General features: G+C 41.5%; 2 protein-coding genes across 2 annotated transcripts in view; one reads left to right on the top strand and one right to left on the bottom strand.

Annotated features, from left to right (window-relative positions):
- lrba (LPS-responsive vesicle trafficking, beach and anchor containing) overlaps positions 1–24,901 on the bottom strand; it is a 182,417-nt gene that overhangs the window by 48,490 nt on the left and 109,026 nt on the right. Inside the window, exons 39-41 of the mRNA XM_070827863.1 lie at positions 23,123–23,259; positions 2,258–2,375; positions 1,940–2,042 (exon numbers count right to left, since the gene is read on the bottom strand). Coding sequence (XP_070683964.1) covers positions 1,940–2,042; positions 2,258–2,375; positions 23,123–23,259 — 358 coding nt within the window. The remainder of the gene's footprint in view (positions 1–1,939; positions 2,043–2,257; positions 2,376–23,122; positions 23,260–24,901) is intronic.
- On the top strand, positions 20,052–21,834 carry mab21l2 (mab-21-like 2). Its single transcript, XM_070827889.1, has one exon. It carries the CDS (start codon positions 20,421–20,423, stop codon positions 21,498–21,500), a length of 1,080 nt encoding a protein of 359 aa, XP_070683990.1. The 5' UTR covers positions 20,052–20,420; the 3' UTR covers positions 21,501–21,834.

The following is a 24,901-nucleotide window of genomic DNA, read 5'->3' as shown; positions in this document are numbered from 1 at the left end:
AGTAAGACATAAATATAGAATTGAAAACAGCCATTTAAGTGTTGCCCTGGTGAGAATGGACACATAGTTTGAAGTAGTACAGAAACAAAGCTAGTCACCATATCACAAGAGCAGCACACTGAAAAAAAGCCACAGGCGTTATTAGACTTTTGCAATACAAACGTCATTATATGAAAAATCTACAGTCTTGCTAATTAAGATGACAAATATGCAATAAATTGGGCTGAATACACATATTCATGTGCGTGCGTGCACACACACACACACATACACACAAGCCCAGGGCATGATGTATGCAGTAGGACAAAAACAAATGACCCCCAATCCAATTAAAACAAAGGAAAATGATGGAATTAATCACTGTCAGAGTGTAAGATTATAGTCATTAGGCCTCTCAAAGGTGAAAATACGACTTTCCAAATACGAGTGTACTACAAGGAACGCTATTGTTTTTATTCTGCACTGTCACCAAGCAATAATGTGCATTAACATACTTTCTTTGGAGGTTTCAGTATTTTCTTTTTATCTCCCAGAGATCACTTTGTGATTAAATGATAATCATTTAGAGATGAGAGAAAACAGAGGGTGCTTTATATTGGCAAACTGGGTTAAAGCAGTAAGATATGAATAACAACATTAAATGGATAATGAAGTGTGGTTGTGTAATTATTGCTGTGGCACCCTGGACATTAAATATTCTGTGCTGTGCTGGCTGTATTTGCTGGCGTGTGATGCCCTGTACAGCTGTCCTCAGGTCAAAGAGGCAAGGTGTCCCTGGCCTGCAAACTAGCTTGATTAATGAATCCAACACAAACACACACACACACACACACACACACATTCTCTCACCCTAACACTATGTGTGTGTTATATACATATGCTGCAGCCACACTGACTCATTACTGGATGAACTTTCTTACTCAGACTGATTACATAGGTTTCAGTGTTCACTGTTGAAATTGTTACATGAAACATTTTTTGTTTCTTAATGTTAAAGAAACATTTCCAGTAGATCCAAGATCTCGCTATCTCTAACTCCCCAAAATATTCACATACTTCACCGGACAACAACTGTCATAGCAGATTAATGAAGACAAAGATTTCACAATATTCGGTATGAAACTGAAACAAATCCCTACTGTATATAGAAAGATTTACACTTTATCAAGTCTGTTTGTTCAGTCCAGTTCTTGCTAAGACTGTACTTGTACTCTCAAAAAAAGGTCTTAAAAAATGTTAACTTACATAAACCTGCTGTTCTTGAGGTTTCTTCTTTTTTTTCAGAGTGTCATATACAAGACATATATTGTAAAGCCCTTGCAGCAAATTAGTGATTTAGGGTTGTATAAATAAAACAGACTCGATGATTACACCTTTATAGTAACAGCATACATGTATCACGCTAAAATGCTTTGGTGGTTGCATCATACCATTAAAATATGCCATAAAATATAGCATCTGTAAGACCACCTAATGTAATTTCTATTTTTTTCTATACTGGAAACACATAGCTGGGTTGGGCTTGGCTTCAGCACTGCCCGGACACAGAGCAGACATGATGTGAGGCAGGACGGGGGAGAGGCGGTGTGCCCTGCAGGCGTACAAGCAACTATTTGCTTCACACTGATGGAAATAAATAAATGAACTGGACTGTGTTTGTGTGAAGCCAATTATGTTTGGGAGGTGAGGAGAGAGTGGGAGGGAGGGACAAATCAGTGACCCAGCCCCTGTGCGCATGTGACAGCAAGAAAGGGAGGGAGTTTTTGAGGTCTATAGTGTATATTGTAAGCAAAAACAGTTTTCCAATGCCATTTCACTCCCTCTAACTATCAATGTCTTAATACTCTGATCTTTTCAGATATGGTACTGTATGTGTTGCACAAAATCTTACAGAGAATCAGCTGTTAAAAATTGTAATCGTTATTGTGCATTTCTTCACCTGGTCTGAGGAAGGCCAAAGTTCGTGCCCACTCCAACACGAGGAAGACTGTGGACCACCTTCTTGACCGTGGCTGCATCTGGGAAATTGAACATGACCGCCGCTGTAGAGAGGCACAGAGAAACATCACGTACATTAAGGATTATATCCATATTCCTTACATGGCATAAAATCACCACACTTCCTTTCAGCTCTTCAAAAGTATGCCTCCAGCATTATTCCATTACAAACACCAAAACATGCATGCGTATATCTAGAAGTGTTGCATTAAAAGCAGTGAAATGGTTAGATATAGGTAATTATCTGGTGCTGTCTTACTTCTGTTGGCCATGAAGATTTCCAGAGCTGTATTCTGCAGTAGGTAGCGTCTGCAAAAGATGGCACGGATCTCTGTGAACAGCCATTTTCCATGAAGACCTTCTGTATAGGCTAGAATCTGAAAGACACGACAGGCAAAATGGAAAGGGGTTGAATTGAAAGGGGATAATGAAAATGGAATAAGGAAATTAAATAAAAAAGTAAAAAAAAAGAGACCAGAAAAAGGCAGGAGAGATCAAAGGAGAGGAAAGGAAGGGGAGGAAAGGAGAGCAGGCAGAAGGCTGGGTTAGTTCATTTTTCACACAGTGATGGCACGACGGCTTGAACAGCACGATTAATGTCTTATATTGATCAGCCTCAATGAAAAAGAGATTCCTTCAGCAAGAGAATGGGCGCTATTCAGCTGGAGGGAGTGAAGGAAATGTTTAGTTCACTAAAAGATAATCCATATTACAGCATACAGGTGACGAGGAACATCATCAATTTAGAATAAATACATAAACAAAGAATATTGTTTTGATATATATTAGTGGTTTTATGGGACAATGAAGGGAATTAAGAGTCTATTTTATGCTAAAACATATGATTAGACTATTTTCTATACACATATCATGATAGCTTGCCCCAGATTTAAAAATGCATCGATGAGCTGAGCTTGATCTATCCCCATGGTGGATTGTGGTAGCTGTCAGAGTAACCTGTTCTGATGGCTGCCACAGTGCTTGACAGACCCAGATGCTTGGCCCTGCCCCTGTGATTCACACTCCTACTAATCCAGCATTTAGATTTGCTACTAACCTACTTAGCACTGCTTTGTTAACTAGGCTTTTGTTTCAACCTCTGCTTTTAGTTCAAAAGCGTCTGCTGACAGGGGGCGTACAGGGATATGGTAGGGAGGTAAAAGGGACGCTTTAGTTTGTCACAGCATGCTTCAGAGGCTGCGTTATTAATCAAAAATATTCAAATGTGAGCTAGCAAGCTAGGTCTAGTGTTAAGTTAAAGGAGCTCATTAAAGGCAGGGGACAGCAGAGGGAACCAGCTGAGGCCTTTGCCAACCAGCTGAGGACAGCCGCTGTCTCTATGAGGAATAAGATCTGCCTGCATCAGAGACTCACTTCAAAGTCTCTTGAGTTCAATTAAATGTGGATTAGTGGCTTGGAGAAGCTGGCTGCATTCGCCAGCCTATCTTCCTTAAAGGGGGCTCTAGATGACTATACCAGTCAGCGTCCGCCTGTAGCCAGCCCCATAACAAACACTAAACATACAATTATTCATCAACGAGGCACAAGTATTTCACATGGCAAACTGATATATTATAAGAAGTGAAAACAGGCAGGTAGAATGAGTATGATTTTCCTAAAAACAATGTATGGGTTCATACAAAAATAATCCCCCTCAATCATCACTAACTCTAACTAGAAGTGTGTGGTGGTGTATGTATCTGCAGAGACTCTGCCCACTGATGCTCAGAAATATAGTGAACACAGCAAAATAGGAAAATACAGGCAAACTTTGGGCCGTGGATGTGTAGCCCCCCCCAGCCAAAAGCAGCATCCACACCAGATCGTAAGCACGCATCCAAGAAGAAGCTACAAAACTGGAGGACACAGCGCCAAAAAAAACACAATTATAGCGAGGTGAAACAGACAAAGCTGGCTCCAAAACTAGAGTGCTTCTGGGGTTGGCTTTCACCTTCTGGCAAACACCCTAACCGCAGTGAGTTAAGCCAAGGAGGAGCCGCTAACTTTTAACGTTTTTGCTTGTAAACCGCAAAAAACAACTCTGACTCATTCGACCTAATAAATCTTCTTTTCACCCACCTCATTTACACTATAAGCGCTAATAACGCAATCCAAGTAACTCTCATGTCTATACGGCAAATATCAAACTAAAGCCAGCAGTCAGTTAACTTAGCTTAGCATAAAGACTGGGCACAGGGGGGAAACAGCAAACCTGTTTTTATAAAATGAGGGCTGCATAGTAGGTCAATCATCTTAACAGATGGTAATTTATTTATTCCAATGTTACAGATATACAAAGAGCAGTCGAAATAGGAACCGGATTTGACAACATGCAATACAGTATAGATTTTTTGAGATAAGATCATATCATAAAATTTGTATTTTAAGTCAAACTAATCTTTCAATTTATGCTATGTTGTCTGTATTTGGTAGATAGGAATTGAGGTTTAGATGTTAAGATTTGTGTATTGAAAGACTGCATTTTAAACTGTATAATAGTCTGGATAGAGACATAACCAAGCACAGCTGCTCATTTCTCCCCAACAGTCTTGTTGCGAGTTCAGTCAATTGAATTTTGATAAACAGTCTAGGACAACTGATTAGTTTTCTCTACTGACCGAGATGATGGCTAACAGATCACCATGTCAAGAACCCCACAGAAATATCAGTCCATGTCATTCCCCACCAAAAAAATTTAAATACTATTTTATCTTCCATTTTCAAAAAGATAGCTTCTCTGCTCAATCTGATGAAAAATTAAATCCCTGTTTTCAGGTGTATGGTGAGTGAATACTTGGAGAGTAACCTTTCACCTCCAAAAAGGGAGTGGTTGACTCATTTCATCCCCAGGAGTGCACCCGTAGACCTCTGGATGGATGTCAAGATGATGTCCTGGGCTGATGGGATAAAGTTGCAGTCTCTGATTCCACAGATAGATATGACAGTAGCAGAGGCAGCCGGATATCATATTTTTCCCTGGACCAATGAATCTCCTCGAACGCTGTAAATAGCACTCTATGTTCCCAAGATCATGGTCCCTATCGGCAGCACACTTTTCCTTGCAGATGAAAAGATGAAAAAGCTGAGTGGGTGACAAGGTGCGTGACAAATAATCTGGGCTGCAACGCTCTAGCCGTTCTGATCACGTCTGGACAAATTAGAGTGCTGTGGAGGTTATTGTCCAAGCTGGAATTATGGCTGCACCATCTTGCTCTATGATAAATAATAACGGTGGAACTGAATCAGTCATGCTCGAAGAGATGATAATGCTGCAGAGGCAGTGGTGGAATTTTTACAAAACACCAAAACCAGACCGTGCTAGGACTTTCATCACATGTACATTTTACTGCCAGAACAAAAAAGGGTCGTTCAGTTTAAAAATTATTACAAATGAAAAGTATTAAGGTTGAGAAGAGGACAGAAGATTCCATGAAGAGAACACAATGATCAGGAGTTTATACGTCAACATGATTAGTTGAGTATAAAGCACAGTTATATTGATGTTTCATTTCACGTGGAACATTATCCATGGATTCAGGTCTGGTGCATCCTGAGATCAATTTCAAAGCGTCACGCAGGAGAACACAGCCAAACAGAAAACAAAGGAACTAGCCCTGATTGCAATGCTTTCTCTCCGTCTCTCCCTCTCCATCTCTCCCTCCTCCACTTTCAACCTGTTTGTGCACCGCACGGCTGCTGCTCATTTCTGAAGCACTGTCGTTTGTCTTTGTCAGATGCCCAAAAGACTGCAGAATGAAGAGGGACACATGAAGAGGGGCCGGGTGACTGTGGCTATGGTGTGTAACCACACACACAAAAACTGTCACTTTTGAATCTCACAGACAGTCCTTGCCAGAGAACCCTCTCCATCACCCTTACCGTCGCAAACCCAGTCCCCTTTACCAACCTCTGCCTCTTTAAAGACATGGGTACAGTCAAGCAAAGGAACATGGTGAGACGGATGAAATTTAATTGAACCTGCACTGAATTAGAGGAGAGTTAGTTGAGCAACAGACCAACTATCAGCAGCATGGTTCAAGATAGATGAGGCTCTCAACTGCCTTCGCTGTCGCCAGGCTGAGCCTGTGTGTGTTTTTGGGCTGATAAGACCGTAGAGTTGAAGGGGCCAGAAGCCACTGCCAATTCCTAATAAAGTAAATTCTTATTTGTCATAAAGTATTATTAAGAAAATGTCTAATTTTAACACAAATAATGTTGCTTTTGTAAAATAAATTATTCATAAATAGTGTTTGATAAGTGGTATATTTGCTCGTTCAGTTTAATGTGCTGTGCATCCTTGAAGGAAAATGAGGTGATTGAAGTTCAATTTGTTGCCTGTTATTAAGTATTTCCGCATGGCTGCCTCAGTTAAAGGATAATGGATGAGGGATTTATTATTACCTTTTGGTCAAATGAAGTGGTGTGGGAGATAAGGTGATGAAATTAATGAGCGGGAGGAAGAGAGGTGATCCATCAACATCAAAATGGAGACGAGGGACAAGCGGTATTGGGTGAACTTGATAGAATTCATAAAAAAAAGAAAAGAAAAAAAACCTGTGGACTTATCAGCACGTAGAGTTGCTTATTGCTTTTCATTTTCCAAAAGCTGTCTCTTCACCTCCCACTACTCCACACTCACCCACATCAAAAAATGACATAAAAACAATGAACTGAGGTTGCAGATTCTAAACACTTATACTAATTAAATGAGACTTTTTTTTATTCAAAAGTCACAAATACCTAGTAAAGCACTGCATATAGGCACATCAGAGCCATGCTGCTTGTGACTCTCTCACTTGACTGACCACAGGAACAAGCCATCTACAATAACCAGAGTTTCAGCGGACTGAGAGGCTGACAGCACTGTTACTGCAGCAGCAAATGAAAAAGAAAGCACAAACACAAGCTGACATTTAAGGGCTTTTTGACACTCATCCGCTGCATCCACAAACATGCTATTGTTCACAACTGCTATAATCTTACTCTCTTCTCTCACTATTCCTTACTCATATTCTTGTTCGCTTCCTGTCCCCTCTTGCCTTAACCCCTCCTCTGTTCCACACTGGTAAACGAGGCCTTGTCACCACCCATCAGTAAATGAGTTCATCGGACTAACGAGCAAGCAAAAGCCCCCGACACACTAACAAGGGGCTGTTGGCTGCCTGTGCCTCTGGACCAATCAGGACCCTCATCACCGTTGACACAAAGCCTCCCCGAGCCCTCTGGAGCCAATTAAGACAGATTTTGCTTTTGAGATTGAGTGATAGCCGGAAAAAAAGATAGGAGGAGGGAGTAGGACGGACTGAGAGTACTGTACTGGAAACGGAGAAAGAAAGATGCATCAACGTATTTTCATTGAAAAGATTTCTTCAAAGATGTGTTTCAATCAAAAGCCCATTACGGGTAGCAGGCGGCTGGTGAGTAGGCGTTTGAAGGCTGTAATCGGGGTAAAATAGGCAGATCATTCAAGGGAAAAACAATGCTGCCTTACAATAAGAACCTGGAATCATATGACCTTAAGAAAGCGCAGCCACATGACTCTACTTTCACACTCCAACACTTATCCTGTAGCCTTTGTGTCTGAGCAACAGTAGGAGTTAACCAACTGGCCATAACACCATCTCTGTCTGGTCATGTGCTCCATGACTGTTGTACCATGGGAGTAGTGTAGCTGGGCAAGCAGTGAAAATAATAAAGAACACATAAAGCTATAAAACTGACTGTAGACCAATCAAGAGTGAAATTACCAAAACAAAAAGAACTTATTTGAAAAGCAAGTTCAACATTTTGGGAAGTCAGATTGTTTGCTTTCATGCCCCAAGTTAGATGCGACGATTGATTACAACGCTCATTTATTTATTCCAGGGATTTTCCTGGCAACCTCATGGTGAAAACAAAGCTCCAGGATGTCACTGTGCTCAGCCAAGGAATATTTCTGGAAACAATCCCCCAATAAAACCACACATTGTCATTTTTATAACTTAGTTTTGGTATGGATAAACAAGAAACAGATTCCCATTATGTCAACTATCTATTTAACATCTCACTCGAGGCAAATGTAACAGGTTGACATATCTATTAATAAGCAGCCAAAATACATGATCCATTACATCTTATGTGTCAGAAAGAACAGACAATGGTGATAGAATATTGGATGCATCGCCAACAGGCTTCATTATATGTAGTCAAGACCAGATTTGTGTCCACCAATGATTGATAGGCACAATTGTTCTACCATCATGTAACTAATTCAAGATGTAATCACTGGTCACACATAAAGGTCTATTTGCCTCGAGGGAAGTAAAACAAACTACAAGGTCAGAAAAAATAAACACAACTAAGAAGCTGCGCTGGAGTGTGAGAGAATTAAAGCAAAATAAACAAGCCCAGCTTGCAGCAAGTGTGAGGTTATGAAGCCTAAAGGCTCAAAGCATTCAGTCCCAAACGTCACCCAGTAAGAGTTTGCACTCCCTGAAGAGCATCCCCTTTGAAAGGATCTTTGGGGCCACTTAGTCTGAGTTTAGCCTAATAAGGATTAAACCCCTTTTTGGCCCTTTTCACTGTTTGCTAACAGGTTAGCCTTTTTTCTCCTTTCCTTTCCTTGCCTGCTTAGCCTTTTTGAAGTGGGAACAAAAAAAAGGTCTTGTGTGGATTTAGGGAAACGCTGCAGTGGTCTCGGGGTTAATTGGTAGAAAAGTGAAGACTTCAGTGCATTAACTCATTAAACATTCAGCCTTTGGGCATAAGCTATGAGGACGAAAGCCTCAGAAAGGCCCTGACAAATAATAAGATACTAAAGCAGCAATACTTAGCACTAAGGGGGGGCAGTAGCAGGGATATATATATATATATATATATATATATATATATATAAACATGGCATTCATAATTGAAAATACGGCAAGCCATACTCTCAGTAAATAGTACATTTTTTGCCTTTTAAACAAAATTTTGCAGAAATAGCATTCAGGGATGCCTCAGTATATAAACTGGCCCCAGTTGTTTTTTTTTAATTTTTTTAATCAAGATCAGTGCTTCTTATTCAACCAATAATAGCTTAGAGTGGGGCCACAAAGGGCCAAGTTAGTGGCTCCAAGGTGATGGGGAACAATGGATGGATAACGCTACGGTAGCGAGGGGGAAGAGTGTGAAATGCAGAAGACATCCACAAATTGAGAAGATCCTCTCTGTCCACTGTCTTTGCATTACCACGATGCACACTTAAAACGTTTATTAAGTTAAAATCAATGGACACTGCAGTAAAGACATGACTTAAACAGTGCACACAGATCTAGAGTTAATTCATAACACAAATTTTTTTTGGACAACAATACTACATAAACAAAAATCAGCAATAAAAACCTTGGTAAGCTTCGTACTAGGATATAGTGCATTAAAAATGCACACCTAGTACACCAGCAGCTACATATAAGACCTTAACAGCATTGCCAGTCACCTGTTGAGATCACACTGAATGGGCTTAAATACATTCCTTGATTTGTCGAGCTCATCAGTAAACACTTGCACATCAGGAAAAGGAGCAAAAAAAAATGCATATGCTCTTCACCGATATTCAGAAAATCGAGGAGACAGCCTCGAGCTTCCACTGAAGCACAGGAGCTGTTTTAGACTCCAGGCTATTGGCCCCCTTCTCTCCTATAAGCTGCCACGGCAAACATCAGACAGGTTAAGATCGCTGACCGGCTCCTATCGCATTCTCCCCGCTTTCCTTCAATCTCTCATTTGGCCATTTAGTGATGGATAGGCTTTTTTGGGGTTGGTGCGAGGGTTCGCTGAAGTAAATTCTTTTCTAATCCGACTATTGTCACCAGCTTAAGTGGGTGAGGGGTGATAAGCACACCCCTCTTGGGGAATTTGGGGTTGGTCGTCTGAAGCGAAAGAAGAGGGAGAGAATGGGAATTGTGCAAAGGAACTGCTGTGGAGACTTCTAAGAATTTGAAGGTGACTCAATTGAAGCTACAGGTTTATCAGTGACAAGCATTTTGAGTTACAACTGCGAGTCAATGAATTAGTAAGCATCTTCGGTTCTACAGGCAGATAAATTATGAAGCCATTATAATGCAACTGGAGTAGAAGAAGCTTCACTTAGATGTGCTTATAGCAAATGTCTGTCTACTATCTGTGCCCGCTCTGTTTGCAGAGCTGTTTTTTTTGGGGGGGGGGGTTTACTCCTGTTAAACAGCTTTTTTGGAGGGTGGATTTAATATATTCAGAGGTCTAAGGATAGAGGGTGTTGTATGCTGTATTTGTGATATGTGATTATGAAATATATAAATTAAACTGACTTGACATGACTTAAGACAGAATTTATTGATATTTTAGGTAGAACTAGCAAAGCAAGCAAGCAATACATGGTTAGCCTAGGTTATTTAGTCATTCAGCAGACACTGTGCAACATTAGCACTTGTTAAGAACTATGATTTGACCACCTGATGAATGCAAGTTCAACATTAATTCACTTGTAGCCCACTTTGGTGCTCTGGTATCCTAAAGTAAATATATGGCAAGTTGCTAAATGGTACATTATGTTCACCAGCTAGTCTCTAGACTTTGCAGACTTTGTCTACAGTTTCGATGCTGGGCAGTTACTGTACACTGCATTTATTAGATAATTAGTTGCTTAAAATACCTGCCTGAAAGGACACTGAGGAGAGCAGTGAGTGTGAGATAATACAGTAAAAGTTGGAAGCTAAGTAAGAAAAACAATGAGCTGAAAGAAGCTAAAGCGCTCTGTAGAGCTGAGGGGAACTGCAAGCAACCACTATCACATTACACCTGTTCTTTCAGTTCTTGCTATCAAAATTTCAATTACTACTAACTTTAATCAGCATTGAATCTTACTACACAGACTGAATGACTGCGATTGCTGGTGTGAAACAATATGATGTGCATCATCTTTTGCTATTGAGATGTTAGGTAAACAAGCTGAATAACTAGTGGTTTGAAGAAGTCACTACAGCAGAAGCATATTTATCATTTGATTTCATGACAAAGGGTTTGGGTTAAAGGTAGAAGTAAAGCTCTGTTGTGCTGATGTCTGCTAGAAAGGAGTCTTGGATGAGTAAGCAGGCTGCAGAATGTCGTTGTGGATGCACCATTTCAACTGGGCTGGATGGGTCATTAACCATAGCAATGGATGCACCAGAATTCAGCAATGTAACATTCTGCTCTCCGCCACATGAGATATCTCTACGCACATCAGCGCTGTCAGCTTACTTTATAAAAACAAATACCGTTCATCTGGTCAGAATTACTCTTAAGGAATCAACAGCTACAATGAATATTATGTCCAAGTCTAGTCATTTTGCATTTGTATTTATGGAGGGATTCTATGATTAGAAATGCAGATAAAAGGAAGCTTAACAATACACATATTTACTCAAATTCTACGACATATGGGTCTAGTTTTATCATCTGAAATGCAGCACAGACCTTTCGGACAAAACAAGACCACATTTACAATTCCAATTTCCAATATGCTGGCCTGGACATCGATCTTTCAATTGGAGCCGGTGTCTCTCTGACCTCAGCTGAATAACAAAGGCTTGTGTGAACAGCAGGTACACAGGTGCTGATTGTAATATCAGTAGCCTACCAGGCAGACTGGCATCCATAAACAGGCCTATCCATCAGGCTGGTGTGTTTCCTTTGACATGTGTGTCAGAGGCAGACGAAGGGAATAAATGATGGAGAGAGGGGATCAATCAAAGGAAGGGAGGGGAGGCACCTGCCCCTGACTGGTCCAGTCAAGCCCAGAGATGGAACATGATGGAGGGGCTAGGCTCAGGTGCAAAGAGGGGGTGGCAGCTCTTTGTCTGGAGGTGCTTGGTTAAGTGCGAGCCAGGTCTCAGCCACAGTGGTCTGTGGTTGTGTTCAGGTCCAAAGTCAGGTCACAAACAGAGGGATAGAGAGAGGCCAGGCATGTTTATTAGTGAAAAGAGATGGGGTAGTTGTTTGTGTGCTTGTGTGTGGGAGTGCATGTGTGTGAGGGAAGAGCAATTGGAAAGGAGACATTAGTCATCATTAGGTGGCAAGATGACACTGTGTCTAATGGTTCTTTATGTGATTGCCAATGCAGCAATCGTCTTTCCTCGACCTGTCCTACCTGGTTACCACTCGCTGCAGAGATTCATCAGCCTGCTTTGTACAAGAGTCACGGTTTACATCTAGTCAAGGGTAAGAAAAAAAAAACAGGGAGGCAAAATCCCTCCCTTTGCTGCTGTGGGCCAGAATGGGACCTCATTTCATAATACGCCCAGTAGTTAACAACAAGAGACAAATCCTTTTTTGATGCCCTTGGAATTTTGCCATGAATTACACATATGATGTTCATCATAGGTTGTACTAAATGTGGTTGTCAAGTTGGAAAGGTAACATTTGCAAAAACAACTGAGGCTGTAAATTTTGACCCAAGCCCTTTTGACCGTGCTAGATAAAAAGTTAAAGCATCAACAAAATTATTGCAATCCATTCGGATGAGGACATGAATAACTGTACTGAATTTCATGATCCATCCAACAGTTGTTGAGACATTTCACTCAAAACCACATGGTGGTACTGGGGGAGGTCAGGGGATCCTTAAAAGTTCATTAGGATGCATCATCTGGAAACCATGAATGTCTTTTGTGCCAATTCATGCGGTAAAAGGTAGTTTACTTCTTTGCCGTCAATGTAAAGCGTCCTTGGGTTTCTTGAAAAGCACTACATAAATCATTATTATCATTATTTTAGTCTTACTCTTATTGTCATCATTATTATTACTACTACCAGATAACTTGGAGCTGCTGGTGGCCCTAAACAAGTCGTCAGGGGATGATCACAGTCGGTAGAATTCATCCTCTGAGGACCATTAATCTGTGTATGAAATTTCATGGCAATCAATCCAATAGTTGAGATGTGAATGTTAGTCGAGTTCTTTCTCTGGGGAAATAAATACCTGTAAACAAATACCTGTAAAAAATGAATGGCAATCAATCCAATAGTTGTAGATATATTTCAGTCTGAACAAAAGTGGTGGACTGACTGAAAGACCAGAAAAAGATTTGGATCATAGGCATAAAAGAGGAGCCAGGATCTTGGGTTCTCGAAAGCTCTGAAGCCCATCATTAGCAAGTCTTCCTCAATCACTCTTAAACACTCCACATCTGGCCATGGTACCGCTGACCTCATCCCCACAGAATTCAGAGTTCAACATCGCTGATATAACCTCACTCAAACAACAAGAGTGAAATATGAGAGACTATATCACAACTGTCGGTGTGGTTTGAGACTCAAAGGGGAGAGGACATAAAGGTGGGGTACATATGCATTTTGTGTGGAGTAGACAGAGATCAATGAAGAGGGTAACAAGACTTCAGCACTCTCCTGGGGAACAGAAATTCATTTCAGGAAGCTTTAAACCTCTATTTGGCCTTATCTCTTCTAATTGGCTTAAATCATTTGTAATTGTTTGCACATGTCTCTATATTGAGCAGCTACCAAAGACTGGACCGTGGCTTGGCATAAGCAGTGAGGCAAAACGAGAGTAGCAGTATGATAATAATTGGGGTTCCTGATGACTGGATGAGCCAAAGTGGGCCGCGAGGGAAGGATGCTTGAGATTAAACTGACCCTGGATGTGGCAAATTCCAGAACTGGGAAAAATCTGAGGGGAACACATGACAGCTGTGATGCTAAAGGGCTGTCTGTGGTAAGGTAACATTTAATGTCTTTCAGGTGCTATAATTATTGTACTTGGAAAGGGAGGGCAGACAGTGAAAGAGTGAGGGAAAGGAAGAGGAAGAAGGTCATCCCAACCCATCACTCTGCCAGTTGTTGTCGTGGGGTGGCTGAGGGATTTATTGACCATCTCAGGATGCACTCTGTCAGAGCAGACGAGGTGGTGGAACAGCATTAGGGCGAGGCAGGGGGAGGGAAGGAGGCCAATATGAATGAGCGAGACTGAGGGGATCCGTTTCCGTGGGCTCATTGATAATGACATACCTGCTTGGGCTGTCCGTTAGTCCTATAGCACACACTACTTAGGCTCTAACTGGAAAATCAATAGGCTTCTCTCTCAGAGACCTCTTGCTGCCATGGCTCTTTGTGATTGGCAGCTGCAGCCGAAGGTCGTCCCTGGTGACCATGAGAGTTTGGCGGAGCGAGCAGGGGGAGGGGTTCAGTCTCAGCAGTTTGACACTTTAGGGAGAGCTTAACGATATGGGACTGGTCGCTACATAACACCAGGGTGGTTTTCTTTGACTGAGTGACTTTTCAGCCACTCAAGCTAAACCCAAGGAGCCGTCACCACCCCACTAATTAGAGTTACCAATGTCTTCTCAATGGGGGTTTTATTATTGAATAGATCAAGGTTGGATATTGACCTTTAGGGAAAATTTACTGGTACCATTTCCAAAAGACTTTTCTATCTGGCCTTTGACTAAAACTTTGTGGAGTCACAGAGTGAATGTCAAGAGGATTTTAAAAAAGCGGCACTGTTAAACTTTTATCGTCTGCGTTTCATGTTTTTTTTTGTAGTACAGTGAGAGCTTGCATACAAACAATCATAGCGAGGTCATATGACACAAAAACGTTATTCAAAGTGAGTTGCTCTGATTTCTAATATTGCACGATATTTGATTCTGAAAGCTATACACTTAAACATCACTGTAACAAAACAGTAGCTGCATGTCATGATTATTTACAGTCTCTTAAATGTCCAATTAAAAATGACCAGTTGACATTAGGATGTCATTTTAGCAAATAAATGATAATGATTTGAGGCAGTTATATTTGATCCTCACAGGATTGTGTGATCAGTTAACAAATGCCCCCTAAATGTATACAGTGTCTAATAACTAAAGACTAATACTAAAAAATAATAGTATAAATACAATTAAATTAAACAATGTAATGTATAATTGGTTGACAGTGGAATGTATTTGCAGCTAATCCGGTTACATGTACTTTTTCACAGTGACAGGAGTGGGTTCCAAAATATTTAAAATTTACTTTCTGTATTTTTTAATCTGTTGCTGGAGTTGTTGTCTTTTTTATTTCTGATGTGTGATGGATTGTGGAATAAAGGTCCATCAAAACCACACTCAAAAATAAAATGACTGTAATGTTCATTTCAGCATTTTTAAGTATAAGTTGCCAATGTGAATGTACTTCATACTAACCACAGTTAGAATGAGTAAATACTTTGACATCAGGACACAGGAATAGTCTATAGTACACTCAGATTGCAATAGGAAAGGCTCCTCCAATCAGGTTTTCGCTGGTATTTCCTTTGACCAATCAGCTGTAAGTAGAACGAATTTCACTTCCTCATTCATGCAATATTAGTAGTCTGCAGGAGTGGCTTTGCAACAATATCTCCACATGCAATATTGATGGCTTGTGTCTAAACACAGAGAGGGTGCTGCTAAACACACACAGAAACAAAAACGCAAACACACACACACACACACACACACACACACACACACACACACACACACAGACAGGCAAACACATCTGCTCCGTGACTTCATCAGTTCTGCTCTCTGCCGAGCAGATGCAGGGGCCTGCCAGGCAATTAGTTGCCTGCGATGATTTTCTTTGAGCCCTCTACGGAGGGAGCAGCTGGGTCCATCCGGGTTTGGGAGGCAGCAACAAAATGTGTGAACAAGAGCATCAAAAATGTACTCGCTCACTTCACGTGTGACGATGTCTGCGTGTGTGTCTGTCTCTCTTTCTGTGTGTGTGTGTGTGTGTGTGTGTGTGTGTGTGTGTGTGTGGTTAGCCTGTGAGCCACTTTCCCTGCACCCTATCATGTTTCCAGAGAAGGGAAAGCAAAAAAGAGCACTACCTAAAAATGCCAAGCCTCGACACCCACCTCCCTTATCACTTGGAATTACAAAGCACCCTAACTCAAGCAGAGACGGGGGAAACTGTTGCACATTATGTCGCAAAACAAACAGATTTTTTTTCTACTGCCTTCTTCAAATATATTAAATGCCAGGCCACTGCATAAAATGTAATAATGACATTTAGAGATGTATTGTGAAGACCGAGGTTATTGTTATTGTGACTGCACTATTCTGCTGTGAATTCCTTTAGAAGACTTTTGTGTTTGTTGTATGTACAGTATATACTGACAATTGAGTGAAGAGTCAACACTTAGATGAGCAAGACTGAGAAAATGATCACTATCATTCAATAAAAAAAAAAAAAAAACATTTTATGGCATACATGAAACAAATATCCCTATATAAAAGGGACTAAATATGTTTCAACTATGTTTAGAAGAGAAATCCTGCCTATGAGCGTGTTTTATTTAATTGTAAACTATGTTATGAAAGCATAGTTTACGATGATACACAGTACTGAGCCACCAGGGGGGAAATCAAGCGTAATCTGGTAGGAGAGGAGAGGGAAATGAAGAATAAAGCTGAGACGGTAGGAAAGACAGACAGAGCAAGGCCAGAAGAAGGGGGAAAAAAGGGGGAGGCTGTGAGGTTACTCATCAGCTGGCAGAGATTTGCACAGGCATGGACACTGTTTTGTGCTTGCGAGGGGATCACTGTGGAGTCGTCACACAGACTCAGATCAAAGGGGCTCTCTGACAGGCCCCTGATCTTTTCTCCAGTCAATATAAACCAGGGGGAAACTCTTTGGGAACCACAGATAATTCTGAATGTTTCAGGAGATAAAGGGCACAAAGAAAGTAGCAAGAATGGATGAATGAGTGAGTGACAATCAGGTGGCCTTTGCCACTATATATACATATATATATTATTTCTATGAGGGGAGAAATAGGAGGAAAACGTAATAAAAGTAGCTTTGATATATCAAAAACTATCCTAAATGCTCCTGAGGTTGCTCCCAGCTCAAACAGTCCGCCTGAGACTGTACCGAGCAGTTAGGCACATATAATATACATACAATACATACGCACAATGTAAATATGTTCATTCAGTTTTGTGAAATATGGCTGATTTTTCCATCTCTACTGGCAAAATAGACACATTTAATAAAATCCAATCCACTGTATCCATTCCATTTTACATTGCAATAAAAAATGAACAGGGCTGCTCAGAAACATGTGGTTTGATAAGCGGGCCAAAACAGATTCATAATGTCTTTATAAAGGTCTGCACTGCCATATATTTCATTAAGCTGCAGTTAGCATTGTCCTTCATAATATTTGGACACTTGCACTCCAACTAGCGTCAATTCATCTTTCTGGAGCTGTGAGCTTGATGATAAACAGTGATCCTGAAATCAAACAGCCAGACGGTTTTTCTCGTTTATTTCTCTCGGTTTCTATCTTTTCCTGAATTCCAAACATTAGAATAGCTATCGCTTTATTTGAGCATGACGCTGTGTGAGGGAACGCCAAATCTCAATTTAACATTTCTTTTAAATTTCACAATAAATCAAGGTTGCCAATCCAACTGTTGCTTGTCTAGCCACGGTTTCTGTAGATACTCCAGTAGGTCTTGTGAGCACATCCAAATGGATGCTGTGTGTCCATTTATCCACTTGGGCATCAAATTCAAATGGCATGACACACCAGCAAATGCTACTCGGTAATGTTTCCCTTTGGATGGTGGGGACGGGTGAATTTGACACTAAACCTCTACACTGAGATCACAGTTGATTGAACTATTCTGGGTGGACAAACAAGCCCTGCTAAACCTGATGAAAACTATTCAGAATATCCATCTATGAAATACTATACAAAGCAATATATAGTTTGTGTGACAAGTTCCTGCCTTTGACCTAGATAAAACAAATATGATCCCATGTAAATCTAAATCCGAGCACGCTAACTTGTGCCCTTTGACTGTACGAGGTTATTTGTTAAGTTGACATGAGCTCACATATTCAGCAGGTCCTGCACTCTGAGCTAAATTATAAATTCTACAAATTTAATCGTAAGTTACTTCATACTCCCCGAGGCCTCATCAGCACTTGCAAAAAGGCTACATGATGAAGTCCAGAAGATGTGGCAACAGTGAAGGGGAGCCCATTAATCTTTGCTTTTTCTGAAATGTTTGTGGCTTACTTCAGAATCCCTTGCATAGTTGGCAACTTCATATCAGAAAACTGCTTTCTGGAAATCATTGTCGAGTCAATATATTTCATTATGTAAAATAATTTCTGTAACAAGCGACAGGAAGTTCAAGCATATTTGTAACATTTCATTCGGACAAAAATAGCCATATGCATAGGGAGCGGGTTTATCAAGAGGCATATGCATGTTAAGGCGGGATGCAGAAAAAAAATATTATACAGACATTTTTCATAATAACTATAGCCTTGTTATTCTCTCTGATCAACATTTCAAGGAAGCTATTCAATAGATTACATCCTAAACAACTGTGGTCTCTGATAAATAATGCAGGCCTAATTCAATTTCTGAAATTACAGGACTGATTGGACTGTGTAGAACAGTTAGTGTAGATAGTGAGGAAGTGGCAGGTTTTGTCGATTGTTCATGAAAAGATAAACTCTTGAAATTAAAATAGGTATTTAACTCAATTACCAAAGCCATGAAATAAGGGAGACTTGAGAAAATGTCCAGTTCACTCCTTACAACTTTATGCCAAACACCTTTAATGACCGCGACCTAATTGACTGGGACCGTGGGCAGATGTTACAGGACTGCAACTACACTTGCCCAAAATATTTCACATGGCTTTCACTGCGGGTTTTCATTTTCCCTCCATGCTTACATGTCTGATTATGTCTCACACCGCAGCCTTCACGTATGTGGGAGAAAACAACGGCTTCTTTAGCCCTGCAACATGTCTGAGTGACAAGGGGACTTCAATTACAACCTCACACAGACCCTCGGTTAAATTATTCAGCATGGACAAGGTTCACGGCGATAAACCCACGGGCAAATTAACGCGTGTGTCTGTGTGCGTGTGTGTGTGTGTGTGTGTGTGTGTGTGTGTGTGTTGGAGGGGGGGGGGACGACACACACAGACACAAGTCGTGTTTCAGTCATTTGACTCAATCCAAAATATCGACTGTGTAAATAACACCAAGCAGTCAATAAAATTTGAAAGAGTTGATCAGTTGAAAACATTTTCCGACAGATCGCCTTGATGTGTCTTTTTATTTCAGTTTATTGTCCAGGCCACTTTAATAGAAGCTTTTCTGAGCCTGAGTGCAGGTGCACACGACACGGTTACCGTTTTAAACTCCTCCAGGAACAAAACGATAATGGCTAAACAACATTCAACAGCATTAAATATTAATCCTTTGTAAATTGATACAATTGCACATGAATGTGATTTTTTTTTTAAACACGAACTCTAAAAGCAGAAAAGAGATTTGTGACGGATTGTACATTCAGAGTGTGCGTTAAGAAGAATAACCAAAATATTTTTTCACTTTTAATTTAATTTGCAAATAATGCGACCAACTGAACATGCATCCTGTTAGATATTTAATTCAAAAAGGGGGAAATCACGCTAAAATCCGTGATACGTGTATAAAATTTTGAGATCAAGCCCACCAGAGTTTTTATGGTACCCCTAAAAGTAGGACACGCTGCGTGCGTCAAAGGATGCGAATAATCAATAAGAGCAAAAACGCTGCAATCACCGATTCTTTCAAAGATGAGTAAAACACGAAGAAACACGTTCAATTAAAATGCGGAGACATGGAGGGAGACTTATCTGCAGAATACAAGCAGGTCTAAAGTTAAAAGCCGTCACTCACTCTGTGCCTATACACTCCTAATCCTCAATACGCACGCGGCTGAAGTTGCGCGCAAAGAGCGACACCTTTCTTGAGAAGAAAAAAATGTTTTACTGCTGCCGTGCAGAGTACACACTGGATCTGGGCCGTAAAAACCTGAAGGTTTGTGTTTTCCTGTGTGCGGACAGCTCCGCGCGTCCAGATGCAGCCGAGGCGGACTGGAGCTTCTCCTGCTCTGATTGGCCGCGCGCACTGACAGCTCCGCACATGATTGCAGGAGGAGAAGCCCGACCCCTTTCACTCTTGCTAAAGGAACCATTCATAAACTACACAAGTCCAGCTCACAGCTGAGTGTGGACGAAAAGCGGGGGCGCGGAGGAGAGAGTCACAGCAAGAGGAGATGAGCGGTCACAGGCGATGTTATAGCCTTTAGCGTCTGCAGCCCGGGATACTGATGGTGACCCACAACCTGAATATGAATCTACCTTGCGGTGCTGGAAGGGCTCATGACTTGGACTGATATTTAGCTGGCTATTACGTTGCATCCCTATCCGTTTCCTCCTCCTCACACTGACGTCCATCCGCTGCAAATCCCCCCCAGAAAACTTTGATTACTCACTTTTCCTGCACGGGGAAGCGTTTGCCTCTGGCTTTACCGGTAAGCATTGGATCCGTCAACTTACTGCGACTCTCCGGTGTACAGCCCGGACCTCTGCCCAAACATGATTGCGACGCAGGCAAAGCTGGTTTACCAGCTAAACAAATATTACAACGAAAGATGCCAAGCTCGCAAAGCGGCCATTGCGAAGACTATAAGGGAGGTTTGCAAAGTGGTGTCGGATGTCCTGAAGGAGGTGGAAGTGCAGGAGCCCCGGTTTATCAGCTCCCTCAGTGAGATAGACGCGCGCTATGAGGGGATGGAGGTCATCTCCCCCAATGAGTTTGAGGTGGTGCTTTACCTCAACCAAATGGGGGTTTTCAACTTCGTGGATGACGGCTCCTTGCCGGGCTGCGCGGTGCTGAAGCTGAGCGATGGCCGTAAAAGGAGCATGTCGCTGTGGGTCGAGTTCATCACCGCCTCGGGCTACCTATCGGCCAGAAAGATCCGCTCCAGGTTTCAGACTCTGGTGGCACAGGCCGTGGACAAATGCAGCTACCGCGACGTGGTAAAGATGGTGGCGGACACCAGCGAGGTCAAACTACGGATCAGGGAGAGGTATGTGGTGCAGATCACTCCTGCGTTCAAGTGCACTGGGATTTGGCCTAGAAGTGCAGCTCAGTGGCCCATGCCCCACATCCCCTGGCCCGGTCCTAACCGGGTAGCAGAAGTCAAAGCCGAGGGCTTTAACCTCCTCTCCAAAGAGTGCTACTCGTTAACGGGGAAGCAGAGCTCGGCAGAGAGCGACGCCTGGGTTCTGCAGTTCAGCGAGGCCGAGAACAGGCTGCTGATGGCCGGCTGCAGGAAGAAGTGTCTGTCCGTCCTGAAGACTTTGAGGGACCGTCACCTGGAGCTACCGGGACAGCCGCTCAACAACTACCACATGAAGACCCTGCTGCTGTACGAGTGTGAGAAACACCCGAGAGAGACCGACTGGGACGAATCTTGCCTCGGAGACCGACTGAATGGCATCCTGCTGCAGCTCATATCCTGTCTGCAGTGTCGCAGATGCCCCCACTACTTCTTGCCAAACTTGGATTTGTTTCAGGGAAAGCCTCATTCAGCCCTGGAGGCTGCTGCTAAGCAGACGTGGAGACTAGCGAGGGAAATCCTCACCAATGCTAAAAGTTTGGACAAACTATAAAGCGATTGCCGAGAGACATTTTGGGATAAAACTCCAGAGAAGGACAAAGATGATTCTGCAACTGATTCTCCAAGCAATGTGAAAAAAATAAAATAAATCAGTAACAAAATAATGCAGCGAGAAAAACCACAAAACCCTTTTTAAAAATGGAGCAATTGGGCCACTGCCAGAAAGAAAGAGAAGGTACATTTTCAGATAAATGTAATAACTTTTAGTTGTCTTCTTTAAATGTTTTCACAAAGTGAAGAACCTTTTATTTAAATATATGCACAAAATCGTTAAGTGAAAGAATAAAATGTAGCGTGCCAAGTTCAATTTTTTTCATGATGTGACTTAAAAAGAAATGTTAATAAAAATGTTGCAAATTAAATTACAACTTGGCCTCGTGTCTTGACGTGTTTTGACAGCTGATGTGACAGGCAAATCTGTTGCTTTTTATTTTGCCATCGTCTGATTTTAAGCTGAGGTTCGACACTGGGAAAAGGAAAACAGGAAATAAGACGGTTTTGCAAAAAAAAAAAAAAAATATTAAAGATGGAATGTGCACAGCCGGCTTTAGGCCATAAGTTATTTTTTACAGTGCGTCACAGGCTTTAAAGGATTTTCCAATGAATGTAAATCAACGCACTCGTGTTAATATATAGGCCTGGGAGCATCTCTGCTCTCTGTTTTAACAGCAGCAGGGCCTGCAGCGAAACTGGGGCTTTAATCTGATTCATGCGGTTGATTTTAGATAACGCAGAGTAGCTTTCATGGCCACTTTGTTGTCAAGTTTTATTTGAATGAGTTCTGATATTAAAACCACATTCAAATGAATGTGGATGCTATTGCACTGAGCGTCTTTAATTACAAAAAAAAAAAAAAAAATACAAATAGTTGAAAACAAATAGGATCGTTTGATGGTGTGTTAAACTGCACCAAGTGAACAAACCACCTGTGGGTCAGCAGTCTTCTGTGCTTCACATGAAGTTAGCAGCACCAGTACTAACTACTGGAAGTACTAGTATTGGTCCAAATGTGACTGTTTTGCACTATATTTTCGTGCAGTTTTATTTCCTAAGATCTGCTACTACTATGAAAAAAATATGCTGCAGACCTAAAAAAGGATGATGATTCCTAATGGGAGGGTCTGATACATATGGCGTTGTGTTTTTTTTCCATGAAGATTATTTATTTGATTATTCATTTATTACAAAAACACTGCATTTCTTATCACCGTTAAACGATATTAAACGATGTCTTGGTGTTAAACTTAGTTTTCAAGATATTAGGGGAAAAAAAGTTAGAGTCGATTCATAGTCAACCCTAAAAATATTGTGAAGGGAAAAAAATGTACAGCATGCGGTGAATTACATTTTTGTCTCAATTCAAATATCGTCATATTTTAACTTCAACGACAGACTTGACAGGACATAAGTCATCTCTTCGGCACATTATCAGATGAAACACTTGGAAACGCACTAAAAGTATTTCTTTGTCATTAAAATAACACACTTGTATTATTGAGGAAAACAGGCCTGCTGTGTTCGTCGGTGCCTGAATGCAGCACTGCACCAGCTATTCGAGCATGGCTTCAATAAGTGACAAATCGAGACGTGATCAATGGAGATCGAGTCTTTTACCTTTGGATCGATGGTCTTGAAGCCCGGCTCGTCTTCGTCCACCTCGAAGTAGAGCTCGGAGGCGGTGACGGACAGGGTGCCTTTCACCACCACGGCCGGAGCCACCAGCTGGGCGCTGGTGCTCAGGTTTACTGGGCCTGGAGGAAGAGACACGTGCCGGTCAGAGAGCAGGCGGGGTGCCCTCCTCTCCACGTGGAGAGACACACACACACACATGCCGGCTTTGTAAAAAGGTAAACGTGTATATTAAAACAAAATATCTCAACAAGGGTTCGCAGTGAGTTTAATGACTCCTTGTGGGCCTTCAATCCTGGACATGGTTAATTAATAAGGAAAGCTGATTGGTGGTTGAGATACACACGCGAAAGATAATGATAATTTATGTATATTTTTAAAGTTGAGATATCTATCCTAAGAATTATGCTGATAAACAACTTTTTTTTTGTAAGAGGGTTGAAGTCTATTAAAATTACGGGACTTCGGCTGCTTCTAATTCTGTCTGTAGTTTTGCTCCTGTAATTGGTCATCTGCAATTCTGAGTGCAATATGAACTAAGAAACGTTAAACCAACGCAACACTACGTGCTGTCCACTGAGTGATATAATATGCATCTCAAAAATAAAACACTACAGGCCCAAGTGTCCTAAAACTCGCTCTAAAAAAGCGTCAAACTATGAGACATAATTGTCAAAAATCGACAGTCCGTCAGAATCCATCGATTGCGGGCGTTTGGGTGAAGCTCTGTTTAATCTCTCATCAATCTTAATTTATGCCAGTATGACAATGAGAGCCCGGCTCAGGGGAGCTGTGGGTGGAAGCTGTGCCCGGCTCTGCACATATGAGGCATTGTATTTGCAGATGTGCGCTGCGGAGAGAGGAGGCTCGGAGCTCGGCCTGATTTCCCTGAGCACCCTCACACTCATGCAAACGGATGGAATAAACAGATACAGGGCCATATTCGCTCCTCAGCCCCTCGTGAAACCCCGTGAGTACTGACATGTTATCCGTGGGTTGAAATAACATTTTTTTCTGTTGTTGTTCCATTCAGTCAGAGACATTCAATTACACCTGAAGCGGACAGCTGCTTAAGAGGAGAAGCTGAAGCTCTGCCGACAATCTCCACTCGGTGCTCGCAGTATACACATCACTTTATTAGACAGGATTGGACGTTTAATCCTATTGTGTCCAGTTGCGTTATTTTAATAGCACTCTGAGCCCTATTAATGCAGCTTAGTCTGGTGAGCGCTGTCGCTGCACATAAATATGCGGATTACACTGCAATCCGATTAGCAGACTATATGATATTTAATTAAGATTATTTAAATACCAGATGTATGAAAGGCAACAAAGGAGTGACAACATCGTGAGTTGGATTAAAGTTAATAAGGATAATAAGCTCATGCAGGGGAGGTTTTATTTAGGTAGGGCTGCTTTACTTGAATCAGATAATGTCCCATTTCAGGGTGAGCAGTATATCCTGGGATAAACTTGGCTACTGCTGGATGAGAAAAAAAAATGTTTAGAGAGTTGCTACTCAGGCCTGTGTGTGTGTATTTGTGGAGCAGACCTCCAGTGGCAGACAGAAAACTGCAGATGCAGTGTTTTCACCAGCACGCACCTAATAGTGGTGCCATAATGAAAGAGTTGTCCAGCGGTATAATGCTGGGTAAGACTTTCATTAAGAGCCTGTTTACCTTGTACATAGAGTCTGCACTTTCAAACAAGTAATACTATAAAATATCTGTAAAAAAAAACACAACAGAAAACATGATGTGATAT

This window comes from Pempheris klunzingeri, chromosome 3 (assembly GCF_042242105.1).
Source record: "Pempheris klunzingeri isolate RE-2024b chromosome 3, fPemKlu1.hap1, whole genome shotgun sequence".
NCBI lineage: Eukaryota > Metazoa > Chordata > Actinopteri > Acropomatiformes > Pempheridae > Pempheris > Pempheris klunzingeri.
This window is presented reverse-complemented; position numbering and strand designations above follow the sequence as displayed.